The sequence below is a fragment of the Lodderomyces elongisporus genome, chromosome 7, assembly GCF_030384665.1.
Source record: "Lodderomyces elongisporus chromosome 7, complete sequence".
NCBI classification, from domain to species: Eukaryota; Fungi; Ascomycota; class Pichiomycetes; order Serinales; family Debaryomycetaceae; genus Lodderomyces; species Lodderomyces elongisporus.
The window spans coordinates 1-18,800 of NC_083679.1; the positions used below are offsets into that span (position 1 = coordinate 1).

The 18,800-nt window shown below is 38.4% G+C and overlaps 5 protein-coding genes across 5 annotated transcripts; 3 read left to right on the plus strand and 2 right to left on the minus strand. All coding sequences in view use genetic code 12, as the record gives it.

Moving 5' to 3' along the window:
* Window positions 1-576, plus strand: PVL30_004969 (uncharacterized protein; the record flags this gene model as incomplete). The annotated part of the gene is made up of 1 exon (XM_061119640.1): window positions 1-576. A coding segment is annotated over one exon (576 nt), but the record flags the coding sequence as incomplete, so codon positions are not given.
* Window positions 577-2,492: 1,916 nt separating this feature from the next.
* SAC7_3 (GTPase activating protein (GAP) for Rho1p) lies at window positions 2,493-4,664 on the minus strand (the record flags this gene model as incomplete). The annotated part of the gene is made up of 1 exon (XM_001523154.1): window positions 2,493-4,664. The coding sequence occupies one exon, from the start codon at window positions 4,662-4,664 to the stop codon at window positions 2,493-2,495; it is 2,172 nt and encodes a 723-aa protein (XP_001523204.2).
* Window positions 4,665-6,730: 2,066 nt separating this feature from the next.
* Window positions 6,731-10,825, minus strand: PVL30_004971 (uncharacterized protein; the record flags this gene model as incomplete). The annotated part of the gene is made up of 1 exon (XM_001523155.1): window positions 6,731-10,825. One exon carries the CDS (start codon window positions 10,823-10,825, stop codon window positions 6,731-6,733), a length of 4,095 nt encoding a protein of 1,364 aa, XP_001523205.2.
* Window positions 10,826-15,220: 4,395 nt separating this feature from the next.
* On the plus strand, window positions 15,221-17,326 carry PVL30_004972 (uncharacterized protein; the record flags this gene model as incomplete). Its single annotated transcript, XM_001523156.2, has 1 exon — window positions 15,221-17,326. One exon carries the CDS (start codon window positions 15,221-15,223, stop codon window positions 17,324-17,326), a length of 2,106 nt encoding a protein of 701 aa, XP_001523206.2.
* A 761-nt stretch (window positions 17,327-18,087) lies between these two features.
* Window positions 18,088-18,555, plus strand: FIS1 (mitochondrial membrane protein; the record flags this gene model as incomplete). The annotated part of the gene is made up of 1 exon (XM_001523157.2): window positions 18,088-18,555. The coding sequence occupies one exon, from the start codon at window positions 18,088-18,090 to the stop codon at window positions 18,553-18,555; it is 468 nt and encodes a 155-aa protein (XP_001523207.1).
* Between the last annotated feature and the right edge of the window lie 245 nt (window positions 18,556-18,800).

Genomic DNA, 18,800 nt, shown 5'->3' on the forward strand with positions numbered 1-18,800 from the left:
TTCAAGTGCATCCTTACACCGAGTTTCAAGTGCATCCTTACACCGAGTTTCAAGTGCATCCTTACACCGAGTTTCAAGTGCATCCTTACACCGAGTTTCAAGTGCATCCTTACACTGTTTCAAGTGCATCCTTACACCGAGTTTCAAGTGCATCCTTACACCGAGTTTCAAGTGCATCCTTACACCGAGTTTCAAGTGCATCCTTACACCGAGTTTCAAGTGCATCCTTACACCGAGTTTCAAGTGCATCCTTACACCGAGTTTCAAGTGCATCCTTACACCGAGTTTCAAGTGCATCCTTACACCGAGTTTCAAGTGCATCCTTACACCGAGTTTCAAGTGCATCCTTACACCGAGTTTCAAGTGCATCCTTACACCGAGTTTCAAGTGCATCCTTACACCGAGTTTCAAGTGCATCCTTACACCGAGTTTCAAGTGCATCCTTACACCGAGTTTCAAGTGCATCCTTACACCGAGTTTCAAGTGCATCTCAATCTTATGCACAGATCTCATCCCTTTCATGGTGACTCTCCGTTAATTGCTCTACTTTTCCATCAACATCTCTCATTTTACTAGACACTTACAATTGAACACCTCACAACATGCCAACTTTTCTACTTTCTATTACTGTAAGGAATCCATGACTAAACTTACTATATTTTAATTTTCTTGTTAATTGTTATGAATGTCAGCACATGATTCATCTGCATTTGGTTCAATTTCCAGTCAAATCAGTTCACCAAAATTTAAAAGTGAGTGTTTTGTCAACTTTTTCTTTTTTCCTTGAACAATTTTGACTTGTCTTTAAAGCTCATCACTCATAATTATTTTTCAATCAGTAACATCACCTCCTAGACTATATCAAACTACAATTTTATCTGCTCAATGGATTCTGTATTGGCTCTTCATTAGCTCTACCCTACTTAATCACGTGAAGAGCAGAAACAATGTCAAGCACTGGTGCTACCAACTTTTCTCTCGTCTCCCTCATTAAGTTGTTCCTGCTTGCCCTGGTTATGTATATAACAAAGTTCATATTTAATGGCCAACGCCTCTACCTTCCATAGACATCTTTTAAAAATAGCTTGCAAGTGTAATACACTGACTATTTTTACACCTCGTTATTACATAGTATCTGTACAGATACCACTCGTTTCATTTATGATATTCGATTTAGACGAAACAATCGCTAACCACTCCTACAGTAAGTACAATCACTTTGCCTTTTGAATACATTACTCTAGAGTAATTTTGTACACCATTAGAGACTAGGACACTTCATACTTTTACAATTAACCCCACTCCATCTCTTTATTTTAACTTCCATGGTCAGAACCTGCTACGAAATATGGCTATGTGATTCCGGTTGCTCGTCTCCATCATCATCACCATCTCCCCTCATCGTCAGGCGTGGGTCCGCCAAAACCACTTCATTCTTTCCCTATTCACAAAACTTCAATGCTCTTGTTTTATCGTTCTCCGCTCTAAACTTCCTTCTTTTTTTGTCTATTTCTCCACAATTGTTCTCAATCTCAACGAGCATCAAAATTGTTAAAGAGCAAAGAAAGAAACAGAAACGGACCAAACTTCTTCTCGCGCAATAATCTTGTATGCTGACTCACGTGATGCAGTAAAGAAACTCAACCATAATTGGATTTCAATTCTAATACCACCCCAACACGAAACACCGATTTTTCCATGATATACAGACAAGTTATCCTTGTTCTATGAGCACCAAAGAATGTAACTCTACCTTTGAATTTGCTCGATCATTTTTTTTTTTGCTTTCCCAATGTGGTAGAAAAAAATGTTTTAATGTATACATTAATACATGTACTTTGTGAAGAGTGTGAAGAATCGCAATTTTTTCCATGACACAAGTACCTAAAACACTGGCATCCTTATAGTCGCTTTTTTCATAATAAACAAACTACTTTTATAAAATGCAATATCTAATGGGATCTGTTCTCTTTCTAATTGTTGTTTTTGTTTTTGTATTTCTCTGTGACGGTATATTGAGAATTGCATTGATCATTTCTTTCTCTGATCACATTCCTTTTTTTTGGCGCATTTTAATACAAAAATATACGGAAAACAAATTAAGCTTTGATATCGAATTCGTGGAAAATTATTGAATCATTAGACTACAAAACTTTCAAATTCTGAATCATACAAGCAGTCTTCACATCATTTATGCATAGTTTGGCTTTATACTTCTTACTTAATTTTTACTTATACCCACAATTTCTCATTCAGATAACTGCTTCAAAAAAAAATACAACAAACTCATTTCATAATTAAGCAGTCCTCGGTCCTATAGTTGTACTCATTCGCTATTTACTCTAAACATTACTCAATAATACATATTCATACATAAATAAACACACACAAACACACATACACACATACACACATACACACATACACATATACACAATTATAATTATAATACACACACACTAACTCATAGGTTTAGTGTTTCGTGATTGCTATCACGTCTTTACATTAGTTGCTACAATCACAGGTTTTCCAATAAGTTCCATCGGACTAGTCTTGGGACTGCTCATGGTACTAGGTGGCCGAATTTCATGAAAATACGATTCTTCAGCATCTGACCCTACTCCATCTGAAACTTCGTACTCTACATCAGATTCATCAGGAATGCACTCTGTGGCATTGTGTTTATACCCCATCACGATATCCTCGTGTTGTGGTGTAGAACTTAGACTTTTAGAGTGCAGCCCTTGGAACCGAGGAGTTAATTGTTGCTGTTGTTGTTGCTGCTCTTGCATAACCTGACTAGATGAGGATGCTGATGCTGCTTCCACTACTGACAGTTGACCTTTCTGTGCTTCCCGCGTGGCTTCTGAGTTGGAAAGAGAGTCTTGTGGCCCAATATCATCTGCAGAGGCATTCGCACTTGCACTCGCACTTGCACTTGCACTCGCACTTGCACTTGTTGCAATTGGCGGTGGCGGCGATGGTTCCTTGTGCGATGGCAACAATTTATACGAATACTGAATCAAAAATTCAACCACTAGTTGTGACAATGCATACTCTTCAGGATCAAGATCATGGTCTGGATGCGAGAGTATCAGTGGCTGGAAAATGGCAGAAAGGTTGCGTGCACTCATCAAGTTCTGTTTCAGATAGCTTTGTACCATAGCAAGTAAGTCCAAGATGTAGAATAAAAGTTGTTTCGATGCTATTGGGAGATTGTTTAATAATACTCGGTAGATGTCGATAGCAGTGCGCACATCATTAGTGAGTTTCTTGTAGTTTTTTGCCTTCTTCTTTTTCTGCTTATTGGAGAAATCTTCTTGACTACTTTGGGGAATGGATAGCAGGAGGGTTGGTTGTTGAAGTGAAGCAGTAATTGTCGAAGCAGGAGCAGTTTGTGCAGTTTGTGCAGTTTGTGCAGTTTGCGGAGCTTGCGAAGTTGGAACTGCTGAAACTGCTTGAGTATCTGGTAAATTACTTGGTGTAGCTCTCGCGTTGCTCAGGCTTTCTGCATTCACAGACAGAGCATGATTATCGTTATGACGTCCCATGTTGGCTTCAGTCAACATCTGTGACGAGTCTCCTTCACTTTTCTTTCGAAGACTCCTCGTTGGATTCTCTGCCTTGTACTTCATATAGCTTATAATTCTAGGTCGTTCTTTCAAAACAACTCTAAACTCCTCATAAACATCAAGCGGAATCAATGGTTCTGGTAATGCATTCAAGTACCTTCGCAAGATTGATGCTGCGTCATGAACAGTATACCCATCCCAGATCAACTTCTTACCATAATCAGGAGGTGTATTGAATATAACTTGCAACTCCTTCAATCGTTTTGAAGAGCCACCAACACGAAATATTCCTTCAACTGTCAATCCATTCTTTTTCAAGTATACTCCGCACTTGGCAACCACAATGGGTATTTCACCATACTGCAAACCACTCGTCTGGTCATCTGATGATAACACCGAGATCTTGGCTGCTGCCTCGGAAAGCGCTTGTTGTAATGGTACACCAAAATACTTTGAGTTTTCGTCAACTAGCGAATTGCTCTGCAAAAAGGAGTCACGACGATTTCGTATACTATTCTCGGAGTTGGATCGTACTCTAGACACATTGTTTGTTGATCTCAGTTTGTGGTTCAATATAGGTCGCAAGAAATCGTGCGTTGATGATGATGCAGTCGGCGAAGTGCCCAAATAATTCGAAGTTGAAAAGCTCGACTGCGCATTATTGTGCAGCAGTATCGACTGTCGCTGGTGGAAAGGCAGTGGGATATAGTTTGATGGAGACGGGGAGATTGCTCCCGGCTCCAAGTTCCCACTGATACTCGATGACATTGGGATGCTGTTGCTGTTAATGTTGCTATTGTTGTTTGTGTTGGATGGAATATTCAACGGACTTCGCTGTGGTTGAAGACGTGGCATCTGTTGCTGCTGTTGTTGCTGTTGTTGTTGCTGCTGAAGTTGCTGCAGTGATGAAGACGGAACTATTGATGGAAATGCTCCTGCATTTATCAGTTTCGTGGGTGAAAACTTTGAACTGGCATTGTCTGAGTCGCTAATCTCATTAACTGAGTCATTGGATAAAAGATGTGATCGTTTCAAACTCTTGGCCCATCCAAAGATGGATGAGCTCCTATTGGGAGATGAGGAGTGGCTCATCTTGGTTGCTTAGTCGTTGAATTGATGGGTGAATAAGTTTTCGTGGAGGTCTGAACGTGCGAAGGTGTGGGTAAATGAAATAGGAGTAGAGACTGTGACTCCTATCAATCAATAGATTTTAGCAGTTGCTGATAAATAAAGATGGAGAAGCTTAGTTTATGGATATCTTGTTGCTGTGCTTGTGTTATCAAATAGTCCTTGTCAAAAGGAATTTGACAGAAACTTGAGATATATTTCAAACTAGTTGGTTTGCTACTTTAGTGATGAATCTACAGCAAAAAGTTGGTATATTCTTATGGTGTAGAAATTAAATATTTTTGGTTTTGTTTACATGTGTGGTTTTCTCCTTCTCAGGCTGTGACTCTCGCTTTATTTTTTATTTGTATTTTTAGTTTATTTATTTATTTTTTATTCATTTATTTTTTATTTATTTTTTATTTATTTTTATGTTTCTCTTTTTGTCACACACTCACTTTCTTTTTTTCTTTTGTCCTGTTTTGTACAAAATATGTTCAAATTTGTGTAATCCACGTCTTCAACAGTATGTACTAGAACGTGAAGAAAGGCTACTCAAACTCTCTCCTCATCCTGAACCAATACACTCTAGTCAACTCAATGCGTAGTTTTCTCCAGTAGCTCCAATAGCTTTGGTGAGGACTTAAGCGCCAGTGAGAATTTTAGAGTAACATTCATCTTTTTAATTTTTTATTATATTCATAATAGGAAGATTCATAACTCAGGCAAAGCAAGAAGAGCAAGATACAATTGAATACTACCAACTATTAAGCAAATGATATAAAACATTTTCCACCTATGTCCTTCCTAAAGTAACTTACAAGCTGCTTCCTCTGCAGGTCAATCTAACCCCGTCGCCGCTGCAACTGCTACTACTACTACTACTACCACAACCACTATTAAATGCTTTATTTATTTGACCTTGTTTGCAAACTCTGAGCCAGTTTCTATTTATACTTCGACATTATAATCTTGTATTGACACTTTTAGACAACTTCTAGTATACATACATGTATATATAAATTAATATATAAATCAATATATATATATATATACATATATATAATTCGATGTCAATATACTACTTAGCCTGACGAATGCTATTGTCGTGTCCTAGAACACATTACACACTTCAATAGTGATTGACGATGCCGTCTATTGTCAACTATTATCTGTTGTCATTTCCGCAATTTACATGCACTGTCTCAATTTGTCTCAATTTATTTCAAAGTAGGCAACGATATAAACAATGACACAAAAACTAAATATAGGTCTTTGCGGACCAAAAAAAAAATAATAATATTTGAGGTCTAGAACTGCCCCGCAGACCTCAAGTGAGACTACACATCACGACGAAAATTAATTCTACCAGGGGGCACGTACTTTGGAAAACTCAAAAAAAAAAAATGGAGAAAAATATAAATAAAAATAAAAATTAAAAAAGGCGAGAGGAAAAAAAAAACACACACGAATCTAAGTGGTGTAAAGTAGAACTACAACAACCACAACCACAACCATTAATTCATTCTCACTACAAATGGATCTAGATTTTTTTCAATTTTCGACACGACACTCGTAGTTTTGCCAGGTCACGTGAATAAACAGTCGTACAAACGTCAATTCAGTATACACCAATCCTAATATTATCTTTTATTTAAAAAAAGTTTATATCTTTCTTCTTTGTTTCTTCTATTTTAAATGTCACCACACCTTCTTTTCCACAATTTCGAAAGACCCCTCTAATTGAATAATCTCTTCTACAAATATCCCATTTAGTTTACTTTAGTTCAGTTTTTTTTTTGAAAAAAATTACTATTTATTGTTTTGAAATCTAATTCTCTACTTGAAAAATTATTTATACAATTTTTGAACCGAAAAATGAAATAACAAAAAGTGGCCGTGAAATGTAATAGACACACACCACTTGAAGAAGGGTATAAAAGAGAGGGAAAAAAAGAGACCAATGATACTTTCTTCAATCAATCACACTGAAGAATTCAGTAGACGTTGAGAAAGAACAGAAAAAAAAAGGGGGCAAGGGTTCAAACTCATCAGATCAAGAATCCAGCAAACACAGCTATTGTGGATGCAAGCATTGCAAAGGATGAAGTGCCAATTTGTCTTGAAGCACCATTAACAGCAGCAGCAACTGTTTGTGCTGCGCTTCCTTCAGAAGTTCCAGAAGCAACAGCTACATTAGTTTCAGATCCTGCAGTGGCTCCAGCCTGCTCTCCACCAGTAGTAGTTGAAAGAGTTTTACCTCCAGCAGCAACTGTTGGTGCATTACCTTGCTGAGCAGCTTGTCCAGCACTTTCAGAACCTTGCTCAGCACCTTCGGTACCTTGTCCAGCACTTTCAGAACCTTGTTCAGCACCTTCGGTATCTTGTTGAGCACCTTCGGAACCTTGTTCAGCACCTTCTGTACCTTGTCCAGCACCTTCTTGAGATGCTTCACTAGTTGAGCCTTGACCTTGTTTACCAGTAGATTCACTAGTTCCTACATTTGCACCAGTTTCTTGTGCAGCGGCACCACCATTGACGCCGCCAGTGGCTGCAGTCTTGTGTGCTTGAACAGTGACATTCTCAGTGACGGTGGTTGTAACATCCACAGTTACACCGACTTCAGCAGCTGATGATTTGGCTGCTGACTCAACACTGGCAGCATGCGCAGCCTCTTCACTGGCTTGGGAAGCTTGTGCAACAGCACTTTGAGCATGAGCAACTGCCTCAGACGAATGTTGAGCCTTGGCTGCACTCATTTGTGCTTCAGCAGCAGATTGTTGAGCAGCAGCAGCAGAGGTTTGAACTGCAACAACAGACTCATGTGTAGAAATGATGGCCTTCAAGGTACTTTGGGCACCCGCTTCAACCAGACTAAGTGAACTTATAGCACTTTCACAGCTTTGCACAACCTCTGTTTTGGTAACCTTAGCTGCACTTTCTTTCACGCTCTCAAGTGACAGGATAGCCGATTCACAAGACACAATGACTGTGATGATTTCCTGCTCATGTACCGTCAATGTAGACTGCACAGCAGCAGCGCTTGTTTGTTCGCAGCTTGCTTCAGACTGCACTGAGCTGGCTGACAGTTGGGCACAGTACTCAGTAACTTCAGTGACAATTATGGTGGTGGTGTAGACAGAGGTTGATCCGGATTTGTCGGTAGTAGTGACTTCACTCAACACTGTGGATGTAGCGGGCAATGAAGTCTCATCACCCAGAGTAGTTTCAGTAGCAAAAGAGCCAGAGCCAGAGCCAGAAGCTGTAACATCTCCTGTAGCAGACTGCTCTTCACTTTCCTCACCAGTAGTTGTGGCTCCAGATGATCCTGTTTCACTTGCATCTCCACCTTCACTTGTTTGAGTGTCACCGTCCGATGTTGGACCAGCAGATGTGCTGCTTGTTTCCGGGGTAGAGTCGACTTCTGAGTTGAGTTCAACACATCCTTCGCGGTTCTTCACAGATACAACGTAACCAACCTCAGCAGGACATGCATAAAAGGTAACAACTTGATCATCACGTTTCGTGAATGCTGGAGAGTCAGATGGTAGCGTCAATTGGTTATCAGTCATACCCCATCCGGTAGTAGCCTCTTCCGCATCATCAACAACAACCAAATTACCAATTTCATCGACCTTGACGTAGCCACCAGCCAACAAGTGGAGCAATCCGTCATCTAATTCAAACAATGCTTGAACTCCATCAAAGAGCTTAATATGTGTACCATTGGATTCAAATACAGCAGTTTCATTTAAGAAGCTAACAGATACTGAGAAGCCATTAGCAGACTCAGTTGGCTCCAAGTCATCAGTAGTAGCAGATCCAGAAGCAGATTCAGAAGCGGATCCAGGAGCAGATCCAGAAGCGGATTCAGAAGCGGATCCAGTAGCGGACTCGGACGAGCTAACATCAGAGCCACCAGTAGTAGCGGATCCAGTTGCGGATTCAGAAGCAGATTCGGTTGAGCTGACATCAGTGCCACTAGTAAGAGTAGGCTCAGAAGTTTCAGTAACATCACCAGTAAGGCCAGCTGAGGCAGCCGAGTCCAATAACGAGCTAACACTTGCTGGAGGCATCCAGTATGGATCCCAAACACCAGCACTAGAACAGACTGAAGTAGCCAAAGATCTAGCATCGAGCACGTCCTCTCCGCGACAATTGTCAGCAATACATTCACCAACCAATGCTTGGAACTGAGGCATGATACAGAGACAGCCGGTATCCCAGTATGGACATGGGGTGATACCGGTGTTTTGGTACATACATGGCTGAGCACATGCAGGTAATTGGTCATAGATTCTGTCAGCAAAACCATTGATTGAGGCGGTCTTTGCCACAGATGGGTATTGAGTATATTGGTTACCAGTGTCATCAGAAGTTGGAGCAGATGTGATTAATGAATCGGACGAGGAAGCGTTATTGGTATTGGATTGTTGACCTGAAGTGATGGAGCTTGAAGTTGATTCTTCAGATGCTTGAGAAGATGACTCTTCAGCAGTAGCAGAAGAGGAGGAAGAAGGAGAATCACTAGAAGAGGCAACATCGGTGCTTGACGAGGTGTCATCAGTAGTAGTGGCAACGGCAGTAGCAGCATACTCTAATGAAGAACTGATACTAGCAGGAGGCATCCAGTATGGATCCCAAACACCAGCACTAGAACAGACTGAAGTAGCCAAAGATCTAGCATCGAGCACGTCCTCACCGCGACAGTTGTCAGCAATACATTGGCCAACCAATGCTTGGAACTGAGGCATGATACAGAGACAACCAGTATCCCAGTATGGACACGGGGTGATACCGGTGTTTTGGTACATACATGATTTAGCACATTCTGGTAATTGGTCATAGATTCTGTCAGCAAAACCATTGATTGAAGCAGTCTTTGCCACGGATGGGTATTGAGTGTATGGATTATCTGCTCCAGTGGTGGTTGGAGCCGATGTGACCAATGTGTTTGAAGCAGTCTCAGTAGGAACGGTTTCAGTGTTTTCATCGGTTGTGGTGGTTGTAATGGCGTTGCTGTCCCAAGATGCAGTAGCAGCATATTCCAAAGCAGAGGTTACACTGTCATCTGGCATCCAATATGGTTCCCACATTTGGGCACTGACACAGATTGAGGTGGCCAATGATCTGGCATCCAAGACATCTTCACCATGACAGTTGTCGGCAATACACATTCCGACTGGGTTCTGGAATTGAGGCATCATACAGAGACACTGGGTATCGTAGTAAGCACAAGGGGATACACGAACGTCCTGTTTTACGCAGGGTTTAGCACACTCTGGTAAACGGTCGTAGATCTTGTCTGCAAAACCATTGATTGAAGCTGTCTTTGGGATTGTCACATACCATCCGGAGGAGGTTGAGGAGGTGGTTGGTGCTGTTGTGATCAATGAGTCAGAGGAGGAAGCGGTATTGGAGGTTGATTGTGTTTCCGAAGAGTCTGAACTTGATTCAAGAGCAGCAGATGATTGGGTGTTGGAACTTGACTCTTCAATTGTCGAATCAGTAGACGATGCTTCTTCGACAGCAGTAGATGAAGTTTCTTCAGCTTCGGTTGAGGAGGCTTCTTCTTTGGTCGAAGAAGAAGAAGAAGAAGAAGAAGAAGAAGAAGAAGAAGGAGAATCACTAGAAGAGGCAACATCGGTGCTTGACGAGGTGTCATCAGTGGTAGTGGCAACGGCAGTAGCAGCATACTCTAATGAAGAACTGATACTAGCAGGAGGCATCCAGTATGGATCCCAAACACCAGCACTAGAACAAACTGAAGTAGCCAAAGATCTAGCATCGAGCACGTCCTCACCGCGACAGTTGTCAGCAATACATTGGCCAACCAATGCTTGGAACTGAGGCATGATACAGAGACAACCAGTGTCCCAGTATGGACATGGGGTGATACCTGTGTTTTGGTACATACATGGTTGAGCACATGCAGGTAATTGGTCATAGATTCTGTCAGCAAAACCATTGATGGAGGCGGTCTTTGCCACAGATGGGTATTGAGTATACTGGTTACCGGAATTATCGTCAGCAGCTGCAGCAGGTGCTGGTGCATTGGTGATACTTGCAGCGTCTGATGAGCTTGAGCCATCGGCACTCACGAGGGAAGCCAAAACGAATGGAATTACAAATGAACTGAGCTTCATTGTGTGTGAATGTGTTCCCTTTGTTCAGCAAGTTGATACTTTATGACTAAGTAAGCGAGTGAGTTAGTGAGTTAGCGAGTAGATATGTTTACAACTTTTATGCGTTTCTATTGTGTTTTCACTTTTACAAGATCTGGGCAAACATGGTCTATTATATGCTGCAAAGATTCTGGTTGATGGGAAAATTCTTCTCTAGCTTATTTTTATTTTTTATTTCTTATGTTTTTAAATTGGTTTTGATTTCGGTTTTGCAGCCTTAAATTACCGCACGGGTATTGCCTTGATCTATGGCCGTTGCCAATTTCCTCCAATGAGAAGTGAGTCCGGTAACTGCAAATATAAAAGAACAGGAAAAAAGAGATAAGAAGGCTCTTGACCCTCTAGGTTACTAATTTCCAAGTCAAATTATTTTTATTTAAATTTTTTATTTAAATTTTTATTTTTAATTTTCAAGAATAAGAAGAGGGACAAAAAAAAAAGAGTTTCGTATGTTACTCTTTGCCTTCTTTCTACCCCCTCCCCCCCGCCGCCAAAATAAAAGGACAATTCCGATTATCAAGTATGAGCTGCTCAATATTGGTTATGAACAATGGAGAATTACAAAGAAAATGAAATGAAGAACAAAAAGAAGAGGAAGGGAAAGTGAAAATGTAGTAATTCTTTTTTAGTCATGGTTGCAAATACTTAACACAATTGACTTTGTGCACTATTTTTGCAGTAACTTTATTAAGATTTTTCTTGCACTCTTAATCATTTTTTTTTCTCTCTCTTTTTTTCTCTATTATTTTGTCATTTATGGTAACTTTATGTGCAATCAATTTTTTATTCCAAAATTAAAAAAAAAAAAATCGCGATTGAAAACAGTACAAACCCTTACAAATATTATATAACAGAGGAGTGTTGCAGGTGCAATGTAGTTTGGTATCGCGTCAACTAGCATCAACTGAAGGGTTTGAGTGAGTGTACGTCATTACATAGATATTCAAGACTTTCCCTCTTCTTCTTCCCTCTTTTTCTCTTTTTCTTTACAGATAAATATGTGCCTGTGTATATATTGAGTTGATTGGGTGTGCTTCATCTTTGGCTTTGCAAATAATTGCCTAGGATAAAATTGCAAACAAAACAAACAAAAGAACATTTCACACTAAATGGAAATCATGGTTTGAGCAGGCACCTTGTAGCATCAATAACGCGTAAAGTATAAGCTTTTTCAAAGCAACAACAATAATAATAATAACAACATTATACAATCACGAGAGAAACTACAACAACAACAACAACCACCACCACTACAACAATAAATACATCGGCTATATGTGCATGTGCAGCAACAATGTCAGCATTGTCAATAGTAGCAAAAATGGGAGACGGTTTGCAGCATTTCATGGAAGGTCCGAGTGCAACAATTGGTTGTTTTTAATGAAGATATGTTTCCCAATTGTTTTTTTTTTTCTTGTTCTTCTTGTTCTTGTTGTTTTGTTTTGTTTTGTTTTGTTTTGTTTTGTTTTGTTTTCCAATTTTTATCTGTAGTACTTTGCTTTTTTTTCTTTAATCTCTTTGTCTCTAGTTTCGTAATTCTTTCAAACCCGATAACTTCATAGTGTTGCATCGGAAATGAACTATAGGTGGAATTCTTTTAGTATTTGCAGATAGTGCATGACTCTAACATGCCTTTGTCAAGCTTTTTTTTAAAACTTTGAAATAACAATTAGCAATAGGTAATATAAAGTGTTAAGTAATGAGCAATTGACTTTCAATCACTAAATCCATCCTCTCTTCTACGAATATCAAAGGTTAAGGAAAAAGAAAGAGGATTAGGGAAAAGGCAAAAAAAGTATGCATCACGTGTCTCTTGTTTCTCTTTTATTTCAGTTTTTGTGTCACTGATGGATCTGATAACTTTGATCAAAATTTCTCATTTTGTTTTTCTCCGTTTCCAAATTTTTTATTTTTATTTTCGTATCCTTTGATTCCCTTTATTGTTTTGTATCACACATACAAATGCTTCAACTGACATAAATAAAAAAATACAGGACTAGAGGACAAAAAAAAAAGGCTTAATGGCTCAATGGCTCAATGGCTTAAGGGCTAAAGGGTCCATTCCTCTCTTTTCTTTCTGAATGTATATATAAAAATGAAGAGAAAAAATAAGTGACGTTTTGTTCTACAAGACCATTGGGGAAGGAATAGATTAGAAAAGAAAGCCCTCTTTAAGGAGCTTTAGGGCATTAATAAGAGAGGAAAAAAGCAAAGAAAAAATGAGAGAGAATAAAAGAGAATACTAATAACTAAAAATAAGTTGTTAAATCATTATAGTGAAAAAAGAGAAAGAGTTCGTCGTGTTTGATATAAAAGGGAAAGTTGGTGATGAAATCAAGAAAAAGAATTTGTTCCTTCTTTTTCTTTTTTTCTTTTCCATTGGATGTCTTTAATTACTCTTGTAACTGTTGTTGTAGCTGCTGTTGTTGTTGTAGCTGCTGTTGTTGTTGTAGTAATCTCTTTTTCTCTCTCTATACATTTCACTCTAGTATCAATATCTATATATGCAATAAGTATTACCAAGAAAAACTGTAAAATGTTATAGAGACAATTCTTTCTAATAACAATATTAAGATACAATTTTTGGCAAACATAATTTGCTCAAAGTAGTAGTGAGCACGAAACAACTTCCTATTGGCTAATTGTGTTAAGCTACAGAGACAAGTTCGGGAATAAGCTATTCGGGATTATCGCTGTTTTCGCTTAAATCGTTTTTAGAGCTACCACACACAAACACACAAACTCTCTCTGTCTCGCACTCTCTTGGCTTCCTCTTTATTATTTGTTTGCATGTATTTTTTCAAGTTTTATGTTTTTTGTGGCATTTTCATATTTGTATACAGCCCCATACTGTATTCTTTTTTTTTCCTTTCTCTCCCAATATTTTTCTTGGAGATGAAATTGTATGCAAAAGATGTAATCTGATAATCTAAATTTACAAAGAAGAAAAAGGACAATAGGAGCCAAAAAAACACTTTAATTTCGCAAACTTGAGAAAGTGTTATGATATACAATTCAAAATGGTGAACATTTGCCAATAGAGATCATTACTCCAGTACTCCAGTACAGAGATGGCAATACACAAGCTATTGAGTGCAAACTATACATACTTTTAACATATATATATATTATATATATGAACATGGCAAACAGAACAAACAACTGATGCGGCTAAACCAATATCCTCATATGTATTCTCTCTTCTTTTATTGCTATCCTTATTTACTTATTTACTTGATGGCATACTATCTTTTCTGCTCCTGCTTTGCTTTGCCATGTAGCTTTTGCAACCAACTTCAGCTCAGCCAAGTTACGACGACATCTGATTACTATTGTATTTTTTTTTTTATTTATGTTTATTTTCAGCCAGTCACAGCAGTTGTAATACATTTATCCACTATACTCTTGGCACGCTGTTTTCGCATCAAGAGGATAGGAAGAAGGAGAACCTGTGTCCTTGGAACAGATGCAAAAGAAACATCCAAGAAGTTCAAGAAGTTCAAGAAAGCTTATGAGGATGATGATGGTGATGACGGTGGTGGTGAGTGAACTTGCCAGTAGTTGAATGTGCACACTTTTCAACACAGCCTTTCTGGTTTTTCTTTTCTTTGTTTCTTTTCTTTGTTTCTTTTCTTTCTCTTACTAAGCCCCTCCACATTTCACGGCTTATGCTCCCGCTGACACTGCCGTTGCTGCACACTCTTCTGTAACTCTTCTTGCTCTCTCTCTCTTCTCTCTCTTTCTCTTTTTTTCTGCTACACAAGAGATGTATATTTTATTTCATTTCAACTCATTCTATTATTTTTTTTCTGGGCAAAATCAATACTCATATTGTCTGTCCGTAAAGGTCTCATTGAACCAAAAAAAAACAACAACATACACACACACAATACACAGCACTTGGGATTGGCAATTGTCTTTAATGAAGAAGGAGGAGAAATGAAGTATAGGTAATCAAAGAAATGAGTTTTTAAGTAAGACTTGAGACTTGAATGTAAGTTTTTTTCTTCTTTTTCTTTTTTCTTTTTTCCTTTTTCTTTCAATGAATAGGTATTTCTGATATATCTTTAGCACATATACTCAGTTTCCAATAATCATATAATCCTAGATCATCTCCACAACTTTTTTGTTTTTTCAAAATCAGTTTTTTTGTTCATTTTTTATTTTCATGTTTCTTTAAGATTGCCTTATTTTGCTTAACAATTCATATATTCCAATCTACACATCTTATATTGATTTTAGAAACTCAAACACAGACTATTGTTATACTCACAACCAAAATAAAATAGAAACTAACAAGCAAAGATGAGCACTACTACTTCCTCCTCCACCACCACCACCACACTATCAGTGGATATGCAAAAACTGCTTGAAGCTGACAGAAACACCAAGTACCAATGGGAAAGTTGCATCTTTAGTTTGGTCATATTCGTAATCAATGGGATCCTCTTCTTTTGGATCCCCAGAAACTTACGACAAAAGAGGTACACCAAATCCAATAGATTTAAACCATACTTTATTTGGCTAAGTATTTGGAACACCATCAACTCATCATGGTCAATCAAAGTATTTAGCAAAAGATACTTTTTCAAACCAACCATCTTAATCTTGTTTCTATTCTACATCTTACTCAATGGTAAACTCTGCTACCACAACACCGACGACATTGTTTACATCCCCAGAATATTTGTGGTTGCAAAAAGATGCGCAAGAATCGGTATTGCCCAAATACCTGCCATTTTTCTTTTGGTCACCAAGGGTGACTTTATTACCGGTATCACAGGCTTAACCTATGAAAGAACAACTTTTTTACACGTTTGGTTCTCATTTATGATGTTTGTTGTCGTTACCTTCCATGTAGGTGTTGTATGCTACTACTGGGCAAGTCCCGTATACCAAGACTTGCACCCAAAGTACCCCAAGAATGCCTATGGTATATTGGCATACGTTACATTTGTATTCTTGGCCCTCGGCAACATAAAACTCATTAGAAAATTATCCTTTGACTTGTCAATGGTCCACCACCGTGCACAATCATTTATCATGTTGCTCATGGCATTCTTTCACAACAACCACGCCAAAGCCATGGTAATTATCGGTGTGCATTTGCTTGTCTTGGACAAGGTCATTGGCAGAATTTACGGAATTGTCCACGGCATCAAATCTCCAACTAAAGGATGGTCAGAGTTTGAAATGTTGGATGAGGAAACAATGAAGGTTTCAATCCCCATAAAAGTCAACCACAAATTTAACCCAAACTCATGGTTTGGTCTTATCAAGTTCAAATACGGCAACTGGAAAGCTGGCTCCCACATCTACTTTAACGTTCGAAAGATTGACTTTTTCCAACACCATCCATTCTGCATCTCAAGCTTACCCGATAGCGGCAAGATGGTTCTCATTATTAGAAAGAAAAACGGATTCACAAAGAAAATGTTTGAAAAAGTCAAAGACTTGCAACAAAAACAGATTAATGGAACTCAAACTGAAGATGACTACATTCCAAAATACAGAATGAAATACAACCAATTGAAAAACAAATACTTTAAAAAGAACAAAGCTGCAACCAATACATCTGAAGAAGAAGAAGAAGAAGAAGAAGAACAGCAAACCAAGCTTCCCGACTATAGGAAAATAGTTGACCCAAATATCGTTATACTCAAAACTGCATTCCGTGGACCAAGTGGTGCTAAATGCCAACCACTCATCACTTTTGACTCAGTTGCATTTTTTGCTCAAGAATTGGGTGCAACCTTTGTCTTACCTATAGCCTTGGATCTTTTACAAACCGCAGAGAAGAAAGAAGTAATGAAGGACTACTTGGGGAGACCTCCACACCCTGTATTGAACATTTTCTGGACAGTAAAGACCAAAAAACACATTTTTTGGCTTTCACACATCCTCGATAAGATGTTAAAGTATATACGCGATGGCAGATTAACAATCAGTGTGTTTGTATTGGAAAACGATGTTGAAATGAATACTATTGAAATTATTGACGAGAATCCATTTACCCTGGCAGTTGCATCAGTACCAACACTGAGACTTGAACTGACACTGACACTGGCACTGACACTGGCACCACCACCACCACTTGTCACAACACCACCCACCAAGAAAGTAACTACTCAAGTAGAGCAACTCGAATTGAAAAAAACCAATTCCAGTAACCTAAGCGAAGAAGAAGACGAACAAGGTAGAAAAGGAAAAGAAGGAGAGGATGTCAAACCAGATTATTCGCTTTTGAATATCAACTATAAGCCACTTGATTCGGATGAGGCATTGCAAAGCCACATGGCTAGTGTTAAATATTCAGACGAGAACCATTTCAGGTCAATGGCTGTTGTTTGTTGCGGTGAGGAACACACATTTGGTAAAACAGTGGAGTACAATTTGCAACACTACCGCTGGATAAAACATGCTCCGAACATGTACTTTTACAACGAGTCTTTTGATGCGTAAAACATATTTACTCTTACCCCACGCCTTTTCATTAATTCGTTCTTTCCCTTATTTTTTTTTTTTAACATCTTAAACAACTGGTTAATATGTACTTGGCTTTATTTTTATTTTTATTTTAACTTTTATTTTTATTTTGATGAGTTATTTTATCATTGTTAGCAGTGAGCAGTCTCTAAACTCTTTGTATAAAATGTACAACATATTTTACTCTTTTGATAGCTTTAGTCAATTTTTGCAACCGAAAAACTTTACTACCACAACATCCAATTTTTGACCGAAACAATTTTTCATATGGAAATGAATTTATAGCTTCATCATTAGCCAAGAGACCAAACAAATAGGAAGTAGTTCCATATATAAAAAATAGTACAAGACATTATGACCATGTTTTTCGTCAGAAGACAAAAATAAAAAAAAGAGAAAAAGAGAAATCAAAATAAAAGCGATTTGTTAATATGTATCAAATATTCGGAGGGAATTTGAAAAGTGTATTTTCTAGTTGAGAGGAAAAACAAGGCAAAAAAAGTGTTACGCAAAATTTACTAGCGCGTGAAAAGTAGAAAAATAAAAAGCAAGAAGCTACTGATCTAAGATAAGCGCCTCCCTGCCCCCCTTTTTCTTTTCATCAAGTTTCAAATACTGCCATTCACCTTTAGTTTCTTACCACTTACAACTCACGATCCACCACTGAGTTTAACTTCACAAGAAATTAAAAATAAAGACACACACACACAAACAAACACAAACACACACATAGATATATGATATTCAACAGGACAGGCTATCCAGCTCTAGCTGAAGTTAAAGAACCGCTCTCTTCCGAGGAGCTACGTGTATTGCGTGATCAATTGGATTCTGAAAAACCCAATCCCACAGCACAGTCTCAATTCAACTATGCATGGGGCTTGCTCAAATCAAATTCACTTCGACATCAAGAGCAGGGAATCCATATACTCGAAATCTTGTACAGATCAGAACCCAGTATGAGAAGAGAATCGTTGTATTACTTGAGTTTGGGAAATTTCAAAACTGGTAACTATACTGATGCAAAGAGGTATATTCAGACATTGCTAAAGTCAGAACCAAACAATGAGCAAGCACAGCAATTGTTGGAAAGTATAGAGGATCAGATTACCAAGGACGGGTTGATTGGAATTGGTGTTGCTGGTGGTATATTGGCTGTGGGAGTAGGGATAGTTGGCGCCCTAGTTAGAAAAAATAGGAGGTGAATAGTGGTGGTAGACAGTATTTAGAGTTTCAATTTTCCCATCTTTTTTTTTTTCCCTCTTTTTCTTCTGTTCATAATTCAGTAGACATATACCAATATGGTCTGTTTTCCAAGTTCTTAACTGGTGTTTCAGAGTTTACCATTTTTGCTCTAAAAGCATTGCAGTTTTCTTTCTGTATCAAAATCTGTGGCAAACAACGTTTGTAATGGCTGCGAGGAATAGCTAGTGGTACTCCTTGATCAATG